The following is a 21730-nucleotide window of genomic DNA, read 5'->3' on the forward strand; positions in this document are numbered from 1 at the left end:
GACCCCTACTTCCCCTTCCCAGCTCCAGGGTGTGACCAGCGGGGGCAGATCAGGGCTCCTTGGCCCCTTTCTGGAAAGCCTTAGGGGGTGAGAATCTCGCATCCGTCCTTGAGCCCACCTCAGCCATGCCAGGCGCTCCTCCTCGGCCTGCCCATCCTCCCTCTCACGGGGCTCCGAAGGCTTTTCTACCTTGAGGGTCCCAGATTCTGGGCAGTGGGGACCAGATGGGGCCCAGGAGCCTGAGAGGCCCCTGGGCTGGAGCCACACAGCTGCCCACGTTGACCTTAAGCTGAAGGGTTTTTTTTGTTTCGGTCAGCCTCACATCGGCCATTTGCTTCTGCCAGGAAGTTGGAGCTAAGCTTGTGGGTGGCTTTAGAGAGGGACAGGCCCCAGGCGGTTCTCAGGCTGGGCTGGAGTAGGAGCTGTCCCCCCCCCCCCCGGGTACTGGGCATGCCCAGTCCACATCACTTGTGGAGTTGCCAGAGCAGGCTGTTATAGGGACAAGCTCAGAGACCAGGAGAGAGGGCTAGGATTGGTGAGGACAGCAGGAGGGTCAAACCGAATCTACAGCAGGCACAGAGCTCTGGCTGCATCTCAGATGGGGGTAGGTGACAGAGCAGGGGAGTACTGGGCTCTAGGCTGCTGCTTTGTTTCCCAGTGGCTGGAAAGCTGGGGGGTGGGGGGAGGCTAGAAGCTGGCACAAGGCCTGTGAGACAGAATAGGCTCTTCCCAGACCCTGAAGAGAGACAATGGAAAGAGGAGAGTAGGTACCATACTGTCCCTCCCATGACCATACCTGTGGCAGACATCACCAATCAAGCTTAAGTTGTTTGGCAGACATCACTAATCAAGAGTACGCTCTTCTTCCCCATTGAGCACAGACCATACCTCTGATCCTCACCACAGCCTCCAGCAGTCACTCTTGATTGATCAGGTTCGAGGCATCTTGCAATACAGGTGCCAACACTGGTCTCGAATTTGAGACCTACGTATGAAGGGCTGATTTGTGGGTTCTGTGTGGGTGTGAGTCTGTGGGAAACCTCCCTGCCAGAACCTGGAGGGAACACTCAGAAATGTGCTATGGACGGTGAGGGGACAGGAAATCATGTCACAGCAGAAATGATGAGATGCCCTGGGGTTCTTTAACCTGGAGATAACAGGGGGACAATGTGTGGTCTTAACACTTTGGGAAGAAGCCAGAGCGTGTGGGATGCGTTGGACAGAACCACAGAAAAACAGAAACCTTTCCTGTGTATTCAGCTGATGCTAAAATCAGAGCAGTCCAAAGGCAGCAGCCTGTCTTGGGAGGTAGTAAGCTCCCTGTCCTTGGAGGTGTGCAAGAAGGTGGAGCAGTCTTGGCAGGGATCTTGCAGAAGACATCCAAGCCTCAATTCTGAGTGGGGAGAGGAGAACCACATGATCTTGGGGGTTCCTTCCAGCCCTGGGAGCCAGAGAGTTGGAAAACAGGGGACAGCTTGTGAGGAAAGGCAGGCAGTGCAGAAAAGGGGCTGGGGTGTGTGTACGTGTGTGTATTCCTGGGGCTTAGAAGTGTGGGAAGGTGGGAGAGAGGGCAGAGTCCAGAATTTTCTTAGCTGTGGAGCCAGGAAGAGGCAGTTCCTGACCATCCTGCCCTCCATCTTCTGGGGTAACCAGGATGCTGAGGCCAGGGTCGGGTGTGAGCAGCAGGTCAGCCGGGACCAAGAGCCTGGGAGGGAGTGACCGGCAGTCTGGGGATGGCGGGGTTCTTGTTCAGAACTGTCGTGCGTGTACTGTGTGGCTGTGAATGAGAAACTGCCCCTCTCGCTCGGCTTTCTGGATTATTCGGTCCAACAGATGGCGGAAGCATGGACCCTACCAGCTGGGCCATTCGTGGATCCAGTGTCTGCAGCCCCCTCTCGGCCCCAGTCTGAAGCAGGGACAGCGCCATCCTCCGAGGACCAGGGACTTCACGTGGGTTCCAGATCCTTAAGGACAGCTCTTCTTGGGGCCCCTGGGCTTTGGCAACCTCTCTCCACAATTTCCTTTGGCCGCCTTCTTGTCTTAATCCTTACTTTCTTGGCATCAGGTCCTGAAGCTGGGAGCTGACAGCCCAGGTCCGGGGCTGCCAGATCCGTCTGGGCCGAGGATGGTGCCTGGCTCTGGTGTTGCTTTGGTCTCTAGTGCAGACTGCGTCCTGGTGCTGGGGCCCCTGCAGAGAGCCCGCAACACCTACTCTGGAGTCCGGACAGGCGACATCAGTCCCTATGTTTGTCTTCATTTTGTTTAGTTAAAAAAAATAGCTATTTTCCTCTGCCCCTTCTCCTGGCCATCACGATGGCCTCACCTCCTCCCCCAGGGCCTAGAGGGCAGAGGTGTGGGGGAGGGGAGGGCATTGGGTGTTGGGCAGTGGTGGGCAGGGTGAGTCTTCAAGCTGCAGGCCACGCCCTCTACTGGATGCCCCGGAAGAGGCACATGGCAAAGATCATGGCAAAAAGCTGCAAAGAAAGTAGGAGTTGGCTGGTCAGGCTGTCTGCCCAGGGGCAGGAAGGGGGCTCACCCATCACTCTTGGCATGCTCCTGCTGAGGGGAATCCCTGACATTCCCCTGGGGGCCAGCCCCTCCTGCCAGGCACTGGTCCCCTTCATGCAGTGCAGTCATGAAAAGAAGCGGGCTTTGGACGTGGGTTCAAACCCAGCTCCTCTATTTGCCAGCAGCAAACTGGGACCAAACACTTCCCCTCTCTGGGCCTGAGTATTTATCAAGAGCTTACTGTGTGCCTGGGAACAGTTCTAAGTGCTTTCCCAGAAACATTTTCACAGACCAGGAAGCCAGACACAGAGAGGTCATGCAACCTGCCTAAGGTCACACAGCTACCATGGGGGGCATCCAGGGTAAAGTCTAGGCATTCTGACCATACTCATTGCCTTGTACCCTCCCCCTTGTAGCTCACAGGAAGGTGGTGAGATTGAAGTCTAAGGAGATTAACAACGCAATGAGGCCTGTTACAGAGTAAATGCTTACTGAAAAGTAACCAGGATTGTTAGTAACAGGCAAGGACGATGCAGCCCTTCCCCAGATTAGGAGCACAATCACTGAACTTGTCTCAGGGCCCTGGGGTGGGTGGGTGTGCAGAGACCCAGACTCAGGGATGCTCACTGATTCAGGCTGGCTGATGCCCCCATGCCACAGTGCTTCCTGCAAGTAGCACCGGGCACAGCCCCCAGACCACAGGCTCCTGGCTGAATCTCCAGGAGGGGCAGTGGAGCGGGGGAGGCAAGGCACATGGTAAAGGTCCCTGTCTCAGAGCAGGGTTCTGCCTCCCACAGGGGCCACAGCTGGGCTTGCGGGCCGGGTGTGAGGACAGTGGATCAGGGACGCAGACACTGCTTAATGAGCCCCTACCATGCGCCGGGCAGAAGTCCTCATCACCTGTAATCCCCACAGTGCCCTAGGGGCAGGCTTTTAGCCCCATTTTGCCGATAAGGAAGCTGTGGCTCAGGTGTCCTGTGTGTAGGGAGAGGCAGAGCTGGGAGTCGAACTCTAAAAGCCCATGTTCTTCCTGCAGGGGACCCACACCTGCGATTTCCCGAGGGCCTGGCCCAGAGTGATGTTTCCTGTTCATTGTTTCCTCCCAGGAGAGGGCTTGACCACCTAGAACAGTGCTGGCACACAGTTGGGGTTCAGTCTTTGCTTGATGAATGACTGAATAAATGACCCCTCCCTCTCCTCCATCCTCAATAGCTTCCACAAAACCGCTCTAAGCACAGCTGTAGGACACAGTAAGAAATTAAGTTAGGCCACGTTTACAGTGCCAGGTGGAAGGGGGAGGCTGAGGATCCGGCTGCCTGACTTTATTTCCCGCTGGCCCAGACCCGGGTACACCCCTTTCTTCAGATGGGCGGGCATAGGGCAAGCTGTCTGTCCAAACTCCCAGAGCAGCGGTTTTGAGACCCCGGAGAGGGCGGTAGAAGGAAGAGGGCAGCTCGGCCTGTTGACTGAAGCGCCACCTAGTGGTGGCTGTGCCAGTCTGCAGCTGCCTTCCTTTTGAGGGGGCTGAGGGGGCTCAGTGCGCTCCTGGTCTTCACTGCTGGGTCTAGAACTGCTCTTGTGAGATTAACAAGGCCCCACAGGCCCTGAACACCCCACAGAGAGAGGGCTTGATCTAGAAGCACAGGCTGAAGCCCCTGTCTCAAATCAGCTGTGTCCATCCTTCAGTTCACTCTGGACCTTGGGCGGGATGTAGCGGGTGGGTGGAGTGACTCTCAGGGCCTGCCCATCTGCACTGCCTAGAGACGTGCTTAGATGTGTCCAGGGTCCCATGGTGACTCTCAGGCAGCAGACAGGCACGGCCGGGCTTACCACCCCATAGTCCTGCAGTGGGAGACCCACTGAGTCCTGCGTTAAGGACCTGGAGACAAAGGTAGGCTGGGGGTGTGGGCTGTGAGGGATCTGCCCCAGACCCCGTGTGGGCATTTTGCTTCTGGGGAGCTGCAGAAGTGGGGTATTTACTCACCTCGATGGCCAGCACCCCTATGGCGAGGGCTCCGGCCAGGTAGACATAGCTTTCGAAGGCATTGAGGATCACCGTGTAACAGCCCTGGCAGGGAACGAGGAACAGTGTGAGGTCAGGGGCCAGCCTCAGGACCAGGTGTGAAGCCTGGGAACTGGCACGTGGCCCCAAAGCCCAGGCAGCAGCAGGCCTACCCTGTTATACCGCTGTTGGGACAGTTTGGTGGGAAGCAGGAGGCCCATAAATGCAGCAACTTCGCAGCATTACACCAAAGACCCTCCTGGCCCTCCAGGCCCTAAGGCAGAGCTGAAAACTGCGTCTGACTGCCACTGAATCAGCCACAGACCCTTTCTGTGTGTCTGCCACAGTGATTGGAATATTGGGAAATTTCCCATAAATATCTGGACTCCCTGCTGCTCTCAAAAAAATCAGAAGATCCAGCAAGGTAGGCTATCATTTCTCTGTGGCAATACCTGTCAGATGGGACAAGTGCTCCCTGGGGGTCCACAGTCCCCATCATTCCCTGTCATTCCACACCTACCCTCTCTACTCATTCTCATTTCCTGCCTTGCAGCTGAAGGATTTTGGTTTGCAGCCTCTGCCCTAAGGAAACACAGAGGATTCTTCAAGACCCAGCAAATATCTAACCTCCTCCAGGGAGACTTCCCGGACTAGCCCAGCTCTCACAGGGCCCCTTCTAAATGGATTGAATTCCTCTGCTATTACTGCTTTCTCAAGCAGTCCTCAGGAGATACAGACTGAAACAGAGATGGAGTCAGTGGGAGAGTGAAAGCAGGGCGGGTAGAGATGGCAAGTGCTCATGCATGCCAGCAAGAACAAAGCCAGGGGCTGCCAGCAGGTGACTGCCGCCCCATCTGACGCTGAACACCTCACACCTTGGTCATCTTCATGACCATCTCCCTCCCCCTGCACATGCTGACCAGAGACTGCTGCAGGATAGTTGCCTTGAGTGAAATGTATTTTTAAAGGGGGAGAATTTTCTTTTATGAGAACCCGCATATTCTTTGGGTGTAGCCAGAGGACCTACATTCCTTTCATTGGAGTTCAGTGGTAAATAGGGCTGGTGGACTAACTTAACACTACAGACAAGTGCCTCTGCCCTAACTCCTGACAGCCAGGTGACCGAGTGCTGGCCAGTGAAAACTAGGCAGAAGTCTGCTGGGGCTTTCTGGGAAAGAAACTGGTGTTACCCTTTACCTTCTTTCTGTCCTGAACATGGGTTGGATGTCTGGAACCATGGCAGCCATTTTGCCACCATGAAGTGCTAAACACAAGGAAAGGCCACAGGGATCACAGAGACTGGGCCTTGACTGACATGACAGAGCCACTGATACATGTGAGAAGCCACTGTCTTCCAGAAGTCTTGCCACGTGTGAAACACAAAAGCATTTTCTTAATCCCCTTTAGTTGGGATTTTAGTTACTGGGAATCAAACATGTTGCTCCCTGACTCAAGACTGTGATGGGGATGTGAGGCAAAGTCAAAAAATGCACCCTGGACTTCAAATGAGCTTTGGAGAAAAAACAAATAGAGTCTCTTGGCAGAGGCTTTTAAAAGGGAAGAATACTCAGGAGGGGTGGATGTCAGTGTCTCAGAAAAGGAATCTCTGATAAGCCTCATGAGGAACGGGGAAGAGTCATCGTAAAGAACTAATGGAGCTGCACAGGGACCTGTCTGATGAGCTTCGACTTCAAGGCCATGCCCAGGAGTGGGAAGGAAGCATCACAACGGAGGATGAATCCAGAAACAGGAAGCATATCAGGATGCAGCCCTAAAAGAACGGGGCCCATGAGAAGCCTCCCTGAACAATTCACAAGTGGCTTTAGGATATTGGGGCAGGTTTAGGAAATTAGGATAGGTTTGGCTGTGAGCAGCAGGCAGTCCTAACGGCAGCTTCTTCAAGTTAGAAGTCTGTCTTTATCACCTCCGGAGCTGTGCTGGCCGCTCTGCTCCATGGGGTTGTCAGTGGCCCAGGCTCCTTCTATCTTGATGCTCTGACATTCTAAGGGGTCACCCATCTCTGCAAGCATTGAGATGGCTGTCACCACTAGCTGGGGGCGGGCACAGCGCTTTCTCTTAAGGACATGACTCAGCTTCACAGATCACTTCTGCTCACCACCTTTTGGCTAGAACTTGGTCATGTGGCCCAGCTGCAAGGGAGGCTGGGAAGGGCAGCCTTTACCTGGTGGTCATGGTGTCTTATAAATCCCCTCTTTCCAAAGAAGAATCATGACCTGAGCCTGGGGACAGACAGCAGTCTCTGCCTCTGTCTTGGGAATCTGAGGGCTAGAGAGTGTGTCTGGGCCAAGGTGACACAGCTGTTCACAGCCCAGACCTGGCTGACCTCACAGCCTGAAACTTCCCCCACGTCCTGCAGCCTCTCCTCAGGGCTGGGACCTAACCCCTGGGGCGGCCGTCCCTGCCCCAAGCTCACAGCGGCCTGATCCCAGGACCTTTGTCTCTTTGTTTAAGTTTCTTTCTCCCAGTACAGGAATACAGGGAGGCAGGACTGTAAGGGGCAGAGGAATATGGCTCCCGGGTCCTTGTGAATCCTTTGACATGACGTGGGCAGGTGCAGGGGAAGGGAGTGTCAAGTTCATGAGGCAAAGCTGAGGCTGGAAGGAGCCTCCCCAGAGGGCCAGGGTCACGCCTCAGCCCAGCTGTCCTCCTTGGGACTCTCAGAGGCCTGCCTGGAGCCCTGCCCCAAACCCACCCCACCCCACCCCACCCCAGTCCCGCCTAGCTCCTCAGCCAGTTTTCTTTTTAGTGACACTATTACTTCACGTGAAGTAATAACTTATTTGTTTGCTGCTTGCTTATCATCTGGTCCCTCTAACTAGACTGTGAGCCCCACAGGAAACAGGGGCCTTGTCTGCTGACTCCAACTGGGTCCCCTGCATCTGAAACTCTGCCACGAGATCCTCATTAAAGGCCTACTTAAATGAGGGGCATAGGGTTCAGTTCATCTCATTCTCCCCCCGCTGCCCCAACTACCCTGGTCTCATACACACACCCAAGGAGCATGGGGGCCAGAGGGATCAAGTCCAGGGACAAGGTCTGTCTCACAGAGGGGGCAAAGCAGGGGTGGCCCTGGTGTCCCCCAGAGATGGCACACACAGGAAGGGCTTCTGAGTTTGAAATGAAATGAAATCCTCGGGTTGTAAAAGAAGACAAGAAGTCAAGGAGCTCCCCTGACCTTGGAGGATATGGTCAGGGAAGCCTTGCTCCCTTGGGGTCTGGAGGCGCTCACACGTGGCACATATGAGCTTCCCCCCAGATAAAGTGCATGGCTGAGGAGGAACCCCCACTGTGTAGTTCTGGTTCTGGCCCCTGAGACCTGCATTACCTGTATTATTACTCAGGGAGTGCTCTACTGGAACACTGGAAAACTCCTACTCACCCTTTAAGCCCAGCCAAAATGCCCACTCCTCTGGCCCGTGGCTTCACGGGACTGTCTGCCATCCTCCTCCTTTCCCCACTTTGGTTGGATCTCAGGGGTAGGGATGGAGCCTTCATCAGCCCCCATATCACAGCCAACACTTCCATGGGATTCCCCGAGTGCCCTCAGACCTTCTGGGCCCACGTGGCTACCCACCCAGCTCTGGCCACCTGAGTCCAGATGGACTGAGTCCCCCTGCTGAGGGAGATCAGGGCCTGGTACCTGCTTGTTTAGGAACAGGTCCCTTCCCAGGAGGCAGTCCTCCCTGCTCAGCAGGATCCCATCCCGACTCTGGGGTTCTCTCCGGCAACAGGCCTCTGGCACCTCGTCGCTGTCCAAAGTCAGGAGTCGGAAAACTGATGCATATTTAAAGTCTTCAGGCCCGTTGACCCCACAGCAACCAAACTAGGAGAGCAAAGAGAAGGGTGGATGGGAGCTGGACCCAGGTACAGGGATGCAGAGACAGACAGACAGACTCTCCAAAGGCCACTGTGAGGCAGCTTGGTGGAGCGGAGTCAAGACCCAGGTGTGGTCTTGGCTCCACCTGCTCCTCCTGTGTGACCCTGGGAAAGTCACTTAGCTTCTCTGAGCCTCTAGTGTCCTCATCTGTAAAATGAGGGTGGTGGTAACAATTCCTACTTCACCAGGCACTTAGTCAGCTGATTCAGTAAATAGTTGCTATGATTACTATCCTTGATGACAGTTACAACTGCTTGAGGACTCAAGTTAGGGATAACAAACAGGTTTCACCCTGAGTTTGGACTGTGATCTTCGGTCACTGGCTGCCCGGGATGCTGTGCAGATGCCGGTGCTGAGGCTGGGTCTGGGCTTGGTGGATCAGTGCCTGATTGATTATTAATGTCTGCATGGGCACATGATCAAGGTGGGCTCTGAGGACCAGACACTGGCTGCACTGGGATCAGGGCTCTGAATGCTCACGGCATCCCTGGGGCCACTCACTGTGATCATGACAGAATTCCAGGTGGCAGAGAAGACATCTGTGTCGTTGTTGCCCTGGTAGTGCTTGGTGAGCTCCTTGGTGAAGAACTCGCGGGTGAGCTAGAGGCAGAGGGAGGGGCCGGCTGAGATCCAGGGCAGTTTGGTGCAGCCCCGTTCCCTGGCCTCTCCCTTGATCTGCTTTTCCGGAGGGAGAGGGAAGGCCTCTGGGCCCTGGTGTCAGGGGTCCTCCTCCTGGACTTGGGGTGAGGGGCCCGTACCCCCTACTTCCCGGGCCTGTGCCTCCCTGCATCGTCAGATCCCCGACGTGAAAAGGAAGTCTACCCACACAGCCCTCAGCAAGCCCGAGGCCAGGGCAGCCTGCGAACCTCCACTGGCCCTGCACTCTTCTCAGAGGGAGGGCATATCCAGGGTCGGGGGCTCGCCCCTTGTGCCACCCCTTCTACCCTGAGCTGTTTCTCAGACAGAGCTGAGCGGGTGCGCTGGGTCCCAGGCCCTGAAGAAGCCTTGGTGTGCAGAGGTGGTCTCTGCACATCCACCGTTTCCAGAGATGTCCCCGGAAGTCATTGCTCCCCTCAAGATATTCCCTGGAGGTCTGACCATCCTCCTCCGCGCTGCAGGGAGAGGGCAGGGCCCCAGGTGGGGCTGGTGCCCAGCAGAGGGAGACCGTCCAGGCACCACTCTCTGCCCACAGGCTGCTGTCCCCTCCTCCCCTCTGTGTCTTCGCCTGCTCACCTCCCAGGCCAGCTGGTGTCTCTGGCCCCCTGGCCCTTCCTCCCTGTCCTCTGTTAGTTTCCAGGCCCCCTTTGCTTGTGAGGTTTGGCTCGGACAGACTCAGGGGAGGGAGCTGGAGTCCCAGGTGGCTGGATCTCATCTCTCTGGGATAAGATGAACTATGGGGGCAAGTTGCCCAAGTTGGATACTTACCAGGGCCTCATCTGAGAGTTCTCTGTACTCTCCTGCACATCACACATTCTGTACTCAGGTGACAGCCTCTCTGACTATCCCCAGACTGTCCAGTGACTTATTGCTGGGCAAAATGTGGAATGGAAGATTCTAGAACCAGGTGTGGGGTTGCAACGGATGCTCTGGAAGAGCAGAGACCCTTAAGGGTCCTCTGACTTTGGCCTTCTGGAAAAGCCTTTGCAAGAAGAGGCTTGCTGGGGTCTCTCTGGGCTGCGGGGCCTTGCTGGGGCGATCGGTCATGGTTTAGGGTGCAGTTGCTGGATGGGAGGCTTCTGATTCTGTGAGCCCCTTTGAGGAGGGAGGAGCTGGCCATGAACGGCCACCGACCTCTCCCTGGAAGCAGGGGCCAGGGATACACCGGGTCCAGTACGTACATTTTCCCTGAAGATGAAGGCCAGGATGGCCGCTGAGAGCTCTGCCAAGAAGATGATCAGGATGAACAGGAAGAACTGCAGAGAGAAGGGGGCAGCTTGTGAGCCCCAAGGGCAGGCAGGAAGGGAGCAGGTGACTGCTCGCCAAGACACCCTTTCATCTGTCACACAATTGACACTATGTACTGATTTTGTAAGATTATGGAACTTAACTGCCATAAGCCAGACATTTTTCATAATAAGCACACCAACAATCCATCTTTGACAAGGTTACAATATAAATATGGAAAAAGTAAACATATAAATATGCCTTCTGTGCAAATGGCACCCCTCGGACAAAGCCCCTTGGGCAGTGCACAGTCTGAACAACCCTACTTGGCAGTCCTGGAAGGAGGTCGATGTTGAAACCTGTTTGGGGCCCTTCCAGGTGGACTGTCCAAGCAGTAGGAATCCTGAGGTCCTTGGGGATCCCTAGCTGGCTTCCCGTGACACCCTATCCCCTGCCACTAGCCCCAGGGCCACCTCTGCCTGCCCAGCTGCCTTTCATTCTTGTGGGAAGCAGGAGGTGACGTTAACCTTCAGCTGCAGTAAAGGAGCAAGATTGGAGGAAAGGTGGCATGTCTATCAAAATCCGAGAAACCAGGGGCTGGGAGTTTGGAAACTAACAGGGCCCCACCTCTGCTCTACTCCCTGCATTTCTCAGTGTTGCCCAAATTAACCATGATGCCTCTGGCCTCAAGGTCCGCCAGCTGTGCTCCCTCTGCTGAGAAAGCCCCCACCCTTCCTTGCCAGCTCCTCATTTTCCAGACCCAGTTTGGCCCCAGCTCCTTCCTGGCTCCCCAACATCACTGTGCCCTGCAGAGGTGTCGCAAGGCAGCTGCTGTGCCCCCGTGACATCACTACCATCAGCACAGAGGCTGTGACTCAGCATGCTGCGTTTCCGACGCCTGGACAGCACAGGTGTCGGTACGCGGCTATCAGATGAGTGAATGAATCCATAAGAGACCAACTCACCATAATGACCTTGCTCTCTGCTACCCTTCAGGCACTGGTCATGTCACCTGGAGGCCACCAGTAGGGTGCACATGGAGACCAGCTTGGGTCAGTCCTCGGAACTGCCAGCCCACACTGCACATGCCCGGGCTGGAAGGAGGGGAAGGGTCCCGGGCTTGGCGTGGGGACACCTCAGCCCACCCTGCCTCATTTTGTGACCTGAGACAATCGCTCAAACCCCTTCAAGCCTCAGTTTCCCCATCAATAAAATGGGGATGACAACATCCACTTCCCAGGGTCACCGTGGGAATAATGAAGTAGCGGATGTGTGTTCCGCGGGTCATCAACGAGGATGAGCAGAGCTTGTCGCTGAGGCTCTCACACATGGACTAGGAGCCCGGGAGCCAGCTCACGTGCAGCTCCTTCCTTGGCCTCCAGAGCCGGGCTCTGGTGCACACTCCGCTCCGGGTTCCTCATAGACACATAGGCTGTTGACGATGCCCTCGGACCTCTCTCCTGGATTGTGTCTCATCCTCTCAGGTTTCTGTCACTTTATCCTTGTCCTAGAAAGACTCCAGTCATATTCCCTCCCTGACTTTTCAGCACTAACAGCGGCTGCCCCGTAGAGGTCCTGAGGTTTCTCTAAACTCCTTGGGCTATGGGGTGATCACTACCGGGGAGAGCTTAGCATGGATGTCAAGTTGATCTGTCCATGATCTGGACATCTCCTGGACTTGCCAGGTGGCTGTTTTGTTTTTTAAATGCCCAAACCCCAGGAGCATCCCTGGTCTCAATTGATCAGCTGGCACAAGGCATGCATCGTTCACCCCTCAGCCACAGGATCAGGGGGTCTCCTCCGGTTCAAGCTCATGGTCTCTGGTCTCATAGAGGTTTGCTTGGCATCAGAACCTGAAGCCTGTTCCACAGTCTCTTTTCTCTTCAGCCCCCAGAGAAGGAAACTGACTTTTCCTCCCAAAGGGGCTCAGTTCAAAAATTTGAGAGCAAATCCTGTCCTCTTAATCCAGTTCTTCTCAGAGCACCGCGCTACCCCTCTCTTTCTCTGCTGAAGAGCGAGGGTCAGGACTGGCCCGGCAGCGGCTCTGCTGAACTCTGGGGCTCTGGTTGACAGGTCAGGGGCAACCTTGCTGCAGTCAGCTGTGTGTGGTGACCTTGGACTGAGGGTGGGAGGCAGAGCTCCCCAACCAGAGAGGAGAGTGACAGAAGGCTTCCTGTACCCAGGCAGGCTGCCTGTGGCCACGATACTTGCATTCCACTTGGCCAGCCCCAGCCCCACTCCACTTCAACCAGCTGGCCTTTGGGCTGAGAGGTATGTCCCCCATCCCTGCAGCCTCTCATCCCCATGGCAGTGGGCGAGGCCCATGGCAGGGCTCCTGGCACCTCCGTTTGGCTAGTGATGGGTGGTCACAGTGTTCCATTTCATGTGGCCTCCACGGAGCCCCGCCCTGCCCTCTGCCCTCTCACTGGAGTTGCTGGCGGTCCTCAGGCTGGCAAAGAGCAGCCTCAGGAATGGTTTCCACCCTGGCAATGTGGCTGAGCTGTCTCTGGCTATTGATCGCGGCTTACACAGTTATAAACTATGGATGAGACAGAACTCATGAACTCCGCATGCTTGTCACTCTGGGAGCGTGCGTGAGCTTTCCAGGGGACTTAGCACCACTTCAGCGAGATGATGCAGCTGAAGTGCTGTGCACAAGGCTGGCACGACGTGAAAACTGCTCAGATGGTGGCTCAGAACCAAGAGGAACCATGGCCTTCCTGAAGACAAGTGCTGGCGTGGGCATTCTCCAGAAGAACAATAGCTACCACCTATTGAGCGCTGAACACCTAAGTGCTGTGGATCTTACATGGATTTGAACCCTCTGGGCGCCTGGGGAGGCAGATGCTGTGATCATCAGCACCTCTGTTTTACTGATGGGGAAACTGGGACCCTGAGAGGGGAGAACTTGACCAAGCTGGCCCAGCTGGTAAGTGGTACCGCTGGGATGAACGTGGGAACTTTGCTTCCAGAACACAGCCTCCCAACACCATGTTATCCTGAACCCATAAGAGCTTCCAGGTCTTAAGACTTTCAGGTGGCCTGTGAGGTCCCTTGTGGATCAATGCCAATTCCTTTAGTTCCACGTTTATCAAATGCTTATCTGCGCCAGGAACAGAGTTAGGTAAGACACACATTTTCTTACTGAACAATGATTACAACACTATGGTTGGGGAGGAAGTGTTATTATCTTCATTTTACATATGAGGAATCTGAAGTTCAGAGAGGCTAAGTAACTGGCCTCAGGTCACACAGCCAGGAAGTGGCAGAGCAGGGATTAGAATCAGGTTTTTCTGACTCCAAAGCCCCTGCTTTTATCCACACTTCTGAGACTACCTTCTCTCTGTTCCTTCATTCCAGGGCTGTTTATTGAGCACCTACTCTGTGCCAGGTACTGTGCTAAGTACCAGCAAACAAATCCACACAAGGCAGATGTGGTCCCCATCCTCATGGAGTTTCCATTGAACCAAGAGTCATGATTCAGGAATCTTTTCAAAGCATAAGATTCATGAGACGAAATTAAAGACTGAACCTGGCAACTCATTGATGGGGAAAGCGGGCTTCCCCAGAGGAAGGGAGTCTGCAGATCTCCTGGCCATTGCTCCTACCTGGAGCAGGGACCCTCAAGCACAGGGACCCAGGGGTGACTTGAGTGCGAGTCGCCTGAAGGAAAGTGCAGGGCTGTGGGGCCAACATCAGTAAGTGTTGCTTCTGCCAACTTCTCCGGCATGAAATAATTTCCTCCTGCTTAACAGGGCTACCACTGGTTATTTAGAGGGGATCCCCCTGTGCCCCACCATAGAGCTTGTCCTGATGCTTTCTGGGGCTCCCCCTAACCGGGGCCTTTCCCAGAGTTTGTTTGCCTCGAGTTAATCTGACCTCATCCCATTTGCCTAAGGACACATTCGCCAGTAATTCCTGAACATCAGATTTACAACACTTTGCTTTAGGATGGGAAAATTAACAGAGGGGTAAAAAACTGCTACTTTGCCTACTCGTGAGCATTTCTAGACTTTTCTAACCTATCTGCCTACAGCACGTCTGCTTTTAGTTCTCATTTCTAATAAATATTTACCAAATGTACATACTTTGTGAGCAATTCAGCTCTTTTATCACTTTCAAATTACACTCGTCTCTTTTTGCTGTTCTCTTTTCCAATTTAGCATGTTTTTGTTATAAAATATTTTAAAACTGTGAATCTTTAAATAAATGGGCTAAAAACATTCCTTGAACTGCTCATAGGTAAGCAACCAGGAAAAAAGGGATGCCACAAATGTCAGTAACAGGCTAAAATTGTCCTATTGTACAAGAAAGTGCTGCAACATTGATCAACGAGAGTGTTTGGAAAATGTCTTTAGAAAAGTTGATCATAGGGTGACGTGGATATTAGGCTCATTGTCCCTGGGCTAAGGGTCACCAGGACACCACAGGGTTTAGCCTCAGAGCAAGGGGAGGGGACACCCAGCTAACCCTGTTCCCAGGCCTCCTTTGTGGCAGGTCTTTGAGCCGTGGCTCCAGAGGTGGCTAAAGTCGCTCCCGCCTGGCCTCTCTCAGGACAAGTCCTCTCTCCCTCCCCGAAGGTGGAGGAGGCATCTCAGGCTTCTCAGAGGACCCCAGTGGCTAGGAAGGGTGAGACTTGGTGCCTCTCTTCAGCTGGAACCACCCCACAGCCAGTCAGGTTGGAGGAGAAAGTGGTCCTTTTTATTTCTTTGGTCATGACTCTTTCTGAAAACCTTCCAGAAGCTGTAGTGGCTCCAAAAACATGCATGCACGCACACCACACACACATACAACACACATGTACAGGCACACACACGGAGGCCCTGACGTAATGTTTTGCATGTAATTTTAGGTGCGTTTGGGACCACTTGAGTCCGTTCCAGATTAGGAGCTCCTGGGCCAGCCCTGGTCTGAGAGACAGGAGACCTGGGTCCAAGAGTCCCCTGCCTTTGCCCTGCACTGTGACCTCAGGCCTGTGTGTTCTGGGGGAGGGGAGGGGAGAGGGAGGGAAGGGGTGGGCAGGGGCGGGGAGGAGAAGAGGGTGGAGGGGGCAGTAAAAGGAGAGGCAGGGAGAGGGGAGTAGAGGCAAGTCAGGTTCAGAAGAAGATCAGGAAAGGCAGCAGGAAGAGAAAACAAGCGATCAAGAGAAAGGCAGAGAGAGACAGGGAGACAGAGGCAGAGAAAGAGCGATAAAAGAAAGGGAGACACATGGACTGAAGAGACAAAACCGAGGAAGAAGGCAGAAGGGAGGGGTGGGAAGGAGCGACATTAAGGTTCGGTGAGCCGGGAGGACACAGCCAGGACTTAACTCTCTCTCCAGGGTCTTGGGGCAAAGCTCCTCCTGCCCCTGGGTCTCAGTGATGTCCTCATCCAGGGGCAGGCTCAGACAGAGCCATTTAGCTGGAGAGGCCTTGCGAGGCCCCTAGTCTGCTTCTGGCCCAGAGCCCCAGCCTGGTTTCCTGTCTTGGCTTCAGAGATGAGCCCATTAATGGTGGATGAGCCCCGGGGGCCAAGGTGCAAGGGGGTGTTGGGGGAAGGGAGGTTTGGTTTGTCCTGGGACCCAGACTCAGCTCCTTTCCAAGTCCCTGGGGCTCCCCAAGCCCACTTTTCCAAGCACCATTTGACGCGATACAGAGCCCTCCACCAGGGGGCGCCCACAGGTTTCTTTGTTTCTCTCCAGATGAAAAGTTTGCAGTATTTAGGTGGCTGCCCAAGGCCAGAGGGACCCAGGGCTCCCATGTCACACATTTCACAGCTGATTTCACTTTCTGTGACACAAGTGGGGGCTGAGCCATCTGTTCTAATCTGGAGAGGAGGCATTGTGCCAGATCTCTGCCTCCCCAAGCCACTAGTTTTGGCTCATCGGTAGGAGTGGACAGGCCCCTTTTAAGGAAGTCCTCCGGCTGACCAGCCCACATCACTGGCCAGCCCAAGTCTCCCCATCACATAACTCCTGTCCCCCAGCCGCTCACCCATGAGGAATGCCTGCAAGTTGGCCCATCTACACGCACACTTTTCTAAGCTGGGCTGTTTTTAGCTTACCCTGCAGCAGGACAGTGCTCAATCCAGTTTTCCTGGCCCACGGAGCACAGGACCTTGTAGGGGAAGGAGCCCTGTCACCAAGGCCAGGGAAGCAGGCAGAGGCCCAAAGGACCACAGCCCGTGTGAATACCGAAGACCAGAGAAACAGAACATGCATTCTTGGCCTCGTCTGGTTCCAACCTACAGCTGAGCTGGTTGCCCCTCTCTTAACGAGCAGACAATAAAGCTCAGAGAGGCTGAGAAATTAGACCAGGGTCATATTGTTAGTCACAGGACAGAGCAGGGCGCACACACACACACACCCAGGCCTGCCTGCCCGCCTCATCCTCATAGGCTCAATGGCCTCCCACTGCCTGTCCCCCAGGGAGGGGATGGCCACCCTTGGGCCTTGATGCAGTACCTAGTGAGCAATGTGGCCCATAATAGCAGTTCAAGGACTATTTATTTAGTGAATAAAGGACCTTCAGAGAGCATAGCACTTCTATTTTACAAGTGGAAATGCGAAAACTGAATGATTTATCCAATAGCTATCTTAACTCTTTTACCACGGAGTTGTATATTTGAGTTCTTAAAAGCAAGCGGGTAAAAAAGCATCGTGAGTCAATGCTCTCGGTCGACCCTGTCTCAGAGAAGCCTGGCTATTCAGACCTGGGGGCCAAGGCCACTGTCCAGCTGGGGGCAGCTCGCCCAGTCGGCAGGAGTGGGTCCAGCGCAGAGCCAGGATGGGCTGGTGTGGCTCCCGCTCCTGGAGGATGGACTGCTAGGCTCAGACCTCAGGGCAAGTCCCCCGCAGTGTGGACACAGGCCCCCCTGCCCGCCCCAGGGCACCCAGGGGTGGAGTGAGGGATGGGCACTCACAAACAGCAGCAGACACTTGTTCTCCCGGACGGCCCCACAGCAGCCCAGGAAGCCGAGCAGAAAAAGCAGGCCCCCCATGGCCAGGAGGATGTAGGCTCCCGTGATGAGCAGGGGGTTGGCAGCCACAATCTCCCGGAAGCCGGTGGGGTCCACCATGACCCAGATGCCGATGCCCAGCAGGCAGGCGCCCCCAAGCTGCTCCCCGGGCCAGTCCAGAATGGGGAGGAGAAACAGACATGGAGGTTAGATATGCCACACACACACACACACACACACACACACACACACACACACACACACACACACACACACACCGTTTCCCTGGGAGGCCCTGGGGCGCAGGCGCCGAGGGCCCAGTGAACTGGGCAGAAACTCCATTTGTCACCTGAGCCAATGTCCCGGCAGCACTCTCCTCTGCTTTGAATTTCCCTGCTTACCCTGACCTGAAGCACATCACGCATCCTCTAAGCCCAGTCTCTGACCCACGCCCCACCTCAGGCTGCCAAGAACCACGTTCTGTAGAGTTTATCTGCCACCTTATATTCTCCTTAAATGTTAGGGATGTGGGGTAATGAGGTCATTCAGTCCAACCCTCTGCTTCCACACTGAGTCCCATAGGGGGCTAATGACTTGCCCAAGGTCACACAGTAAATTCATGGCAGATCCAGGGCTGAATCGCAGGCCTCCCTGACTCTAACCCCAAGGACCCTCACCAACTCCATGAACATCCTCTGACTCCTGTGCTCTGCCTGCACCGTGCTAGGGGTCAGGAAAGTACAGACAAAAGCCATCCTCTTTGTCCTCAACAGGAGCTCTCAGGTGGGGCTGCCCGACTCTCAAATCCGCTCCTAGAAAGCCTTCTTGTTTATGTCTTCATCTCCTTGGCCCAACTCTCTCTGCTTTACTTATCTCTGGAGAGAGGCAGCTTAGTCCAGAGAAAAGGCTGTGTCATTTATTAGCTGTGTGACCTTAGGGAGGTAGCTTCACCTCTCTGAGCCTTAGCTTCCTCATGGTTAAAAGAAGGCATAAATTCCCACCTCCCAAGGTGGCCCCAAGGAAGAAAGGACAAAATGGACGTGAATGTGCTCAGAGGGTTCAATATACATCTATTCCATTGGTCTTGGGCACAGACAAGTATTGGAAACAGATCCGTTGCAGGAGAAATAGTTTGGTGTTACCAAATTTTGAAGGTTGGGAAGAGTTTGAAATCCCTGTGTGATGGGAGGACCTGAGGGATGACAGCAAACTGCTGAGCTCTGGCATGGCTGAGAAGGGTCTGTAAGCTCAGGGAAGAGTCAGTTGGTTTGGGGCAAGAGATACATTTTTAGGTGCAGTCTGGGCAGCAGTGGGACAGAGTGGCCTGAGGGACCCAGGGAAAGCCAACGACAGAGTCTACATTTCGGTGTCTGCCGTGCAATGCCTTTCTCCTTGGTCTCCCCACAAACTTCCAGGAAATCCCCCGTCCTCCCTCCTGGCTGTTGGAGGTTTGGGGGTTTACCCACTGCAGGTAGAGTTCTGCTTCAACGAGGGGGTCAGGCCCCTCATGTCAGGTGGGGACCCTGGGGCTGCCCAGGGTCACCCAGCTCCCCAGCTTGGAAGTTAGGTCTAGAATTCCAGTTTGTGGGTCTCCCTGCTCTTCAGGGTTAGGGGCAGGGGAGGGCATCCAGGAGAGTTGCTGAAATGTATAAAAAATAAATGGAGACAGACAGACAGAATCAGTCTTGACCAGAAGGGGCCTCCCTTTCATAGTGACCCCGCCCTAGAGGAGACTAGTGGATGTCTACTCCTCCAGGTCTAGGCCGCACTAGGACAAAGGTTGAGGTGGGGTCATGAGAGGACCTGGCTCTGCTCCGGGGCCATGCCCTGGGCCTGAGCAGATCAGGTACACTGTGCTGCAGGGCACTGGAGCTCTCGGGGCCTCTGCTCTGTCCCGTACAGAATCTACAGGTTGGATGGAGATGGAGGCGACACATTCCAGGCACTGCCTAAACTAATCTTGCTTCGTTTTCAATAACCCCACTGAGGTTGGTGATGAAGGGATGAAGATACTGAGGTTCAGAGAGGTAAAATGTGCTTCAGATCATGGAGCTGGTAGGGTGCAGAGCTGGGCTTGGAACCCAGGTCTCTCGTCCCAGAGAGGTTTCAGATTTAATCAGGTGGCTGCATCAGCTCAGCCCATCCAGCTCCGATGTCCATAATTGCTCCGGGGGTCAGGGTGGGGCTCCCTGCTGCCCTCTGATCACCCCATCCCCCTTTCTCCCCAATTCCCTACCAGGGGTCAGATCCTAAGACAGCAGCCAGGACCAAGGCCCCTATCCTTTTATTTTTTAGAGTAGCTGAACCATCCCAGAAGCTGTGCAAAATGTCTCTCCTGTGATGGTGGGCCCTAGGAGTCGGGGCATGGGGGGCACTGCTAGAGGCCTCCCTGCCAGACTCCTGGCTGGGCAGCTAGAGCCGCTTCTGGCACCAGCCCTGGTTCCTGTCCCTGGGACTCAGCCCAGTGTGACTGTTTCCAAGCAGGAGTCAGTTCTGCCCACCCCACAGAGTCTTAGAAAGACCCCAGGCAAGTTCCGGGAATACTTACAAATATGAAGAAATTGAAAACAAACATTAGATACTTCATGCAGCTTAGACAGTCGCCTTCCATGGTTCTCCACCTACAAAACAGCAAGGCCCCTTCAATCCTCCTGCTGGGGGATCCCCTCCAGAAAGAACCCTGGCCTCTCCTCCCTCCCTTCCTCCTTGGGGTGTCCCAGTGGCCGGCCTGCTCTTGTAGCCGGTGGGGGAAGAGGGCACTGATAACAACTTCCGCATCCCAGGGATGGTGCTCTGACCTGTGGGAGCAGGGTTAGGAGTGAGAACTCATGAGCCAGCCTGCTTGGGCTCAAGCCCCATCTCTACCATTCATTTGCTGTGTGGTCTTGGGCAAATTACTCCACCTCTCTAAGTTTCGCTGTCCCCAGCTTGAAAATAGAAATTAAAAACAGAAGCTTCCTCCAAGCCGGGTTGGGAGGGTTAACTCACATAACACAATAATGTCCTTAGCACCACGTGGCAGGTGCTCAGTGGTGTGACATCATGATGTTACTTGACTGCAGATGTGAACTTTCTATTTGGAAGATGAAAAACTAAGGCTCAGAGCCTTGAGCGATTTGCCAAGGTGGCAGAGCAGGATCAGAACCCAGGCCCGACAAACTTCCTACCACCCTACCTGCCCTCCGGCCTGAATGACTGACTGCCCTCTGAGGAGGGGTGTTGCAGGGGAAAGAGGTAGGGGCGCCTACCTGGGGCTCCAAGCCCCGCTCCTGGGACAAGACCCTCCCTCTGCCCTGACTCCCTCCATCACGAGACCTGCAGCTCCCACCTCCCCCTGGAGTCTCCCCTGTCCCTACCTAAGTAAGCTTATAGTAGTAAGTTACTGGATACAATTCTATTCAGCTGACATTTATTGTGCACTGACTGGATGCCAGGCTCTGGGGCTTGAAAACAAGACGTAGCCCTCCCCCATCTCTGGGGGAAGCAGACAGCCTCTGCGATCACAAGGCAGCCCTCAAGGTATATGACAAGTCACTGTCATATTCAATATACAATAATCACTATTTTCACACTTTTTTTTTCACCCAGGAGGACCTACCCCTTCCCCTGTTCCAGGCCTCATCCTCCCAGCAGGCGGCGGAGGGCTGAGATTCAGTGGGGACCCATGGGTATGGCAGGCCTGTTTAGCTAGCATCTCTTGGTCCCTGCCAGGCCCACCAGTTGTTAAAGCATCATCCTTGACGGTGGGTCATCCTTGTCTCCTGTATCATCACCACGTCCAGGCTCTCTTCCTCCAGAACAGGTCTCCAGGCCAACCCAGCAGCCCTTCTCCGTCTCCTCCCGCTCTGACCTTCTAGAAGCAGCACCTAACCTGCATCTAAACACAGTGGTTCCAGGCACAGGCTCTGAAGTCAGATACACCTGGGCTCCAAGCCTGGCTCTTCACACCTCTCTCCCTCTGTGTCTTTAGTAAGTGATGTAACATTTTAGAGCCTCAGTTTCTTCATCTGCATAATGGGCATTTATGACCTACACTGTGGCATGTCGTGAGGATTAAAAGAGAAGTCCTATGTCAGGGCCCCCCACAGCACCTGGCTCAGGGTGGGGTGGGCAGCTCTCACTAAGAACACACCTAACTTTACAGTCCTGGGTGACTTGATGGGTTGTCGTTGTCCATGAGATCAGGACCCCAGGACAAGGACCTGCACCCTAGGCACTGCATGATGACCCCCTCTGCCTTGGGCACTTGGCTGATACAACTCCACACATCTGCTGAGACCTTGTGCTGCTTGGAAAGAGGGATGAGGACAGAAAAGAATGTTTACTGAGCAGCGACTCTTTGCCAGCCACGCATCAGCTCCATGAAACGACTGCCCTGAATCTTTCAACAACTCCATGAAGCAGGAAGCACTGTGTCCATTTTACAGATGAGGACACAGGCCCAGAGAGGTGAAGGTGCCCAACATCCTGGAGCTTGTGGGCACGCCCCTCAGCCCACTCTA

General features: G+C 54.6%; 1 protein-coding gene across 9 annotated transcripts in view; it reads right to left on the reverse strand.

The window, feature by feature from the left end:
• Positions 1-1234: 1234 nt before the first annotated feature.
• Positions 1235-21730, reverse strand: part of TSPAN18 (tetraspanin 18) — a 171660-nt gene continuing 151164 nt past the window's right edge. For all 9 annotated transcript variants that reach the window (XM_074372132.1, XM_074372133.1, XM_074372134.1 and 6 more), the window contains 7 exons: positions 19777-19849; positions 17193-17387; positions 10247-10321; positions 8910-9008; positions 8172-8354; positions 4493-4576; positions 1235-2474 (listed from right to left, as the gene is read on the reverse strand). In XM_074372132.1, the coding sequence (XP_074228233.1) occupies positions 2427-2474; positions 4493-4576; positions 8172-8354; positions 8910-9008; positions 10247-10321; positions 17193-17387; positions 19777-19839 (747 nt within the window). In that variant the 5' untranslated portion in view covers positions 19840-19849 and the 3' untranslated portion in view covers positions 1235-2426. The remainder of the gene's footprint in view (positions 2475-4492; positions 4577-8171; positions 8355-8909; positions 9009-10246; positions 10322-17192; positions 17388-19776; positions 19850-21730) is intronic.

The sequence above is a fragment of the Camelus bactrianus genome, chromosome 10, assembly GCF_048773025.1.
Source record: "Camelus bactrianus isolate YW-2024 breed Bactrian camel chromosome 10, ASM4877302v1, whole genome shotgun sequence".
NCBI classification, from domain to species: domain Eukaryota; kingdom Metazoa; phylum Chordata; class Mammalia; order Artiodactyla; family Camelidae; genus Camelus; species Camelus bactrianus.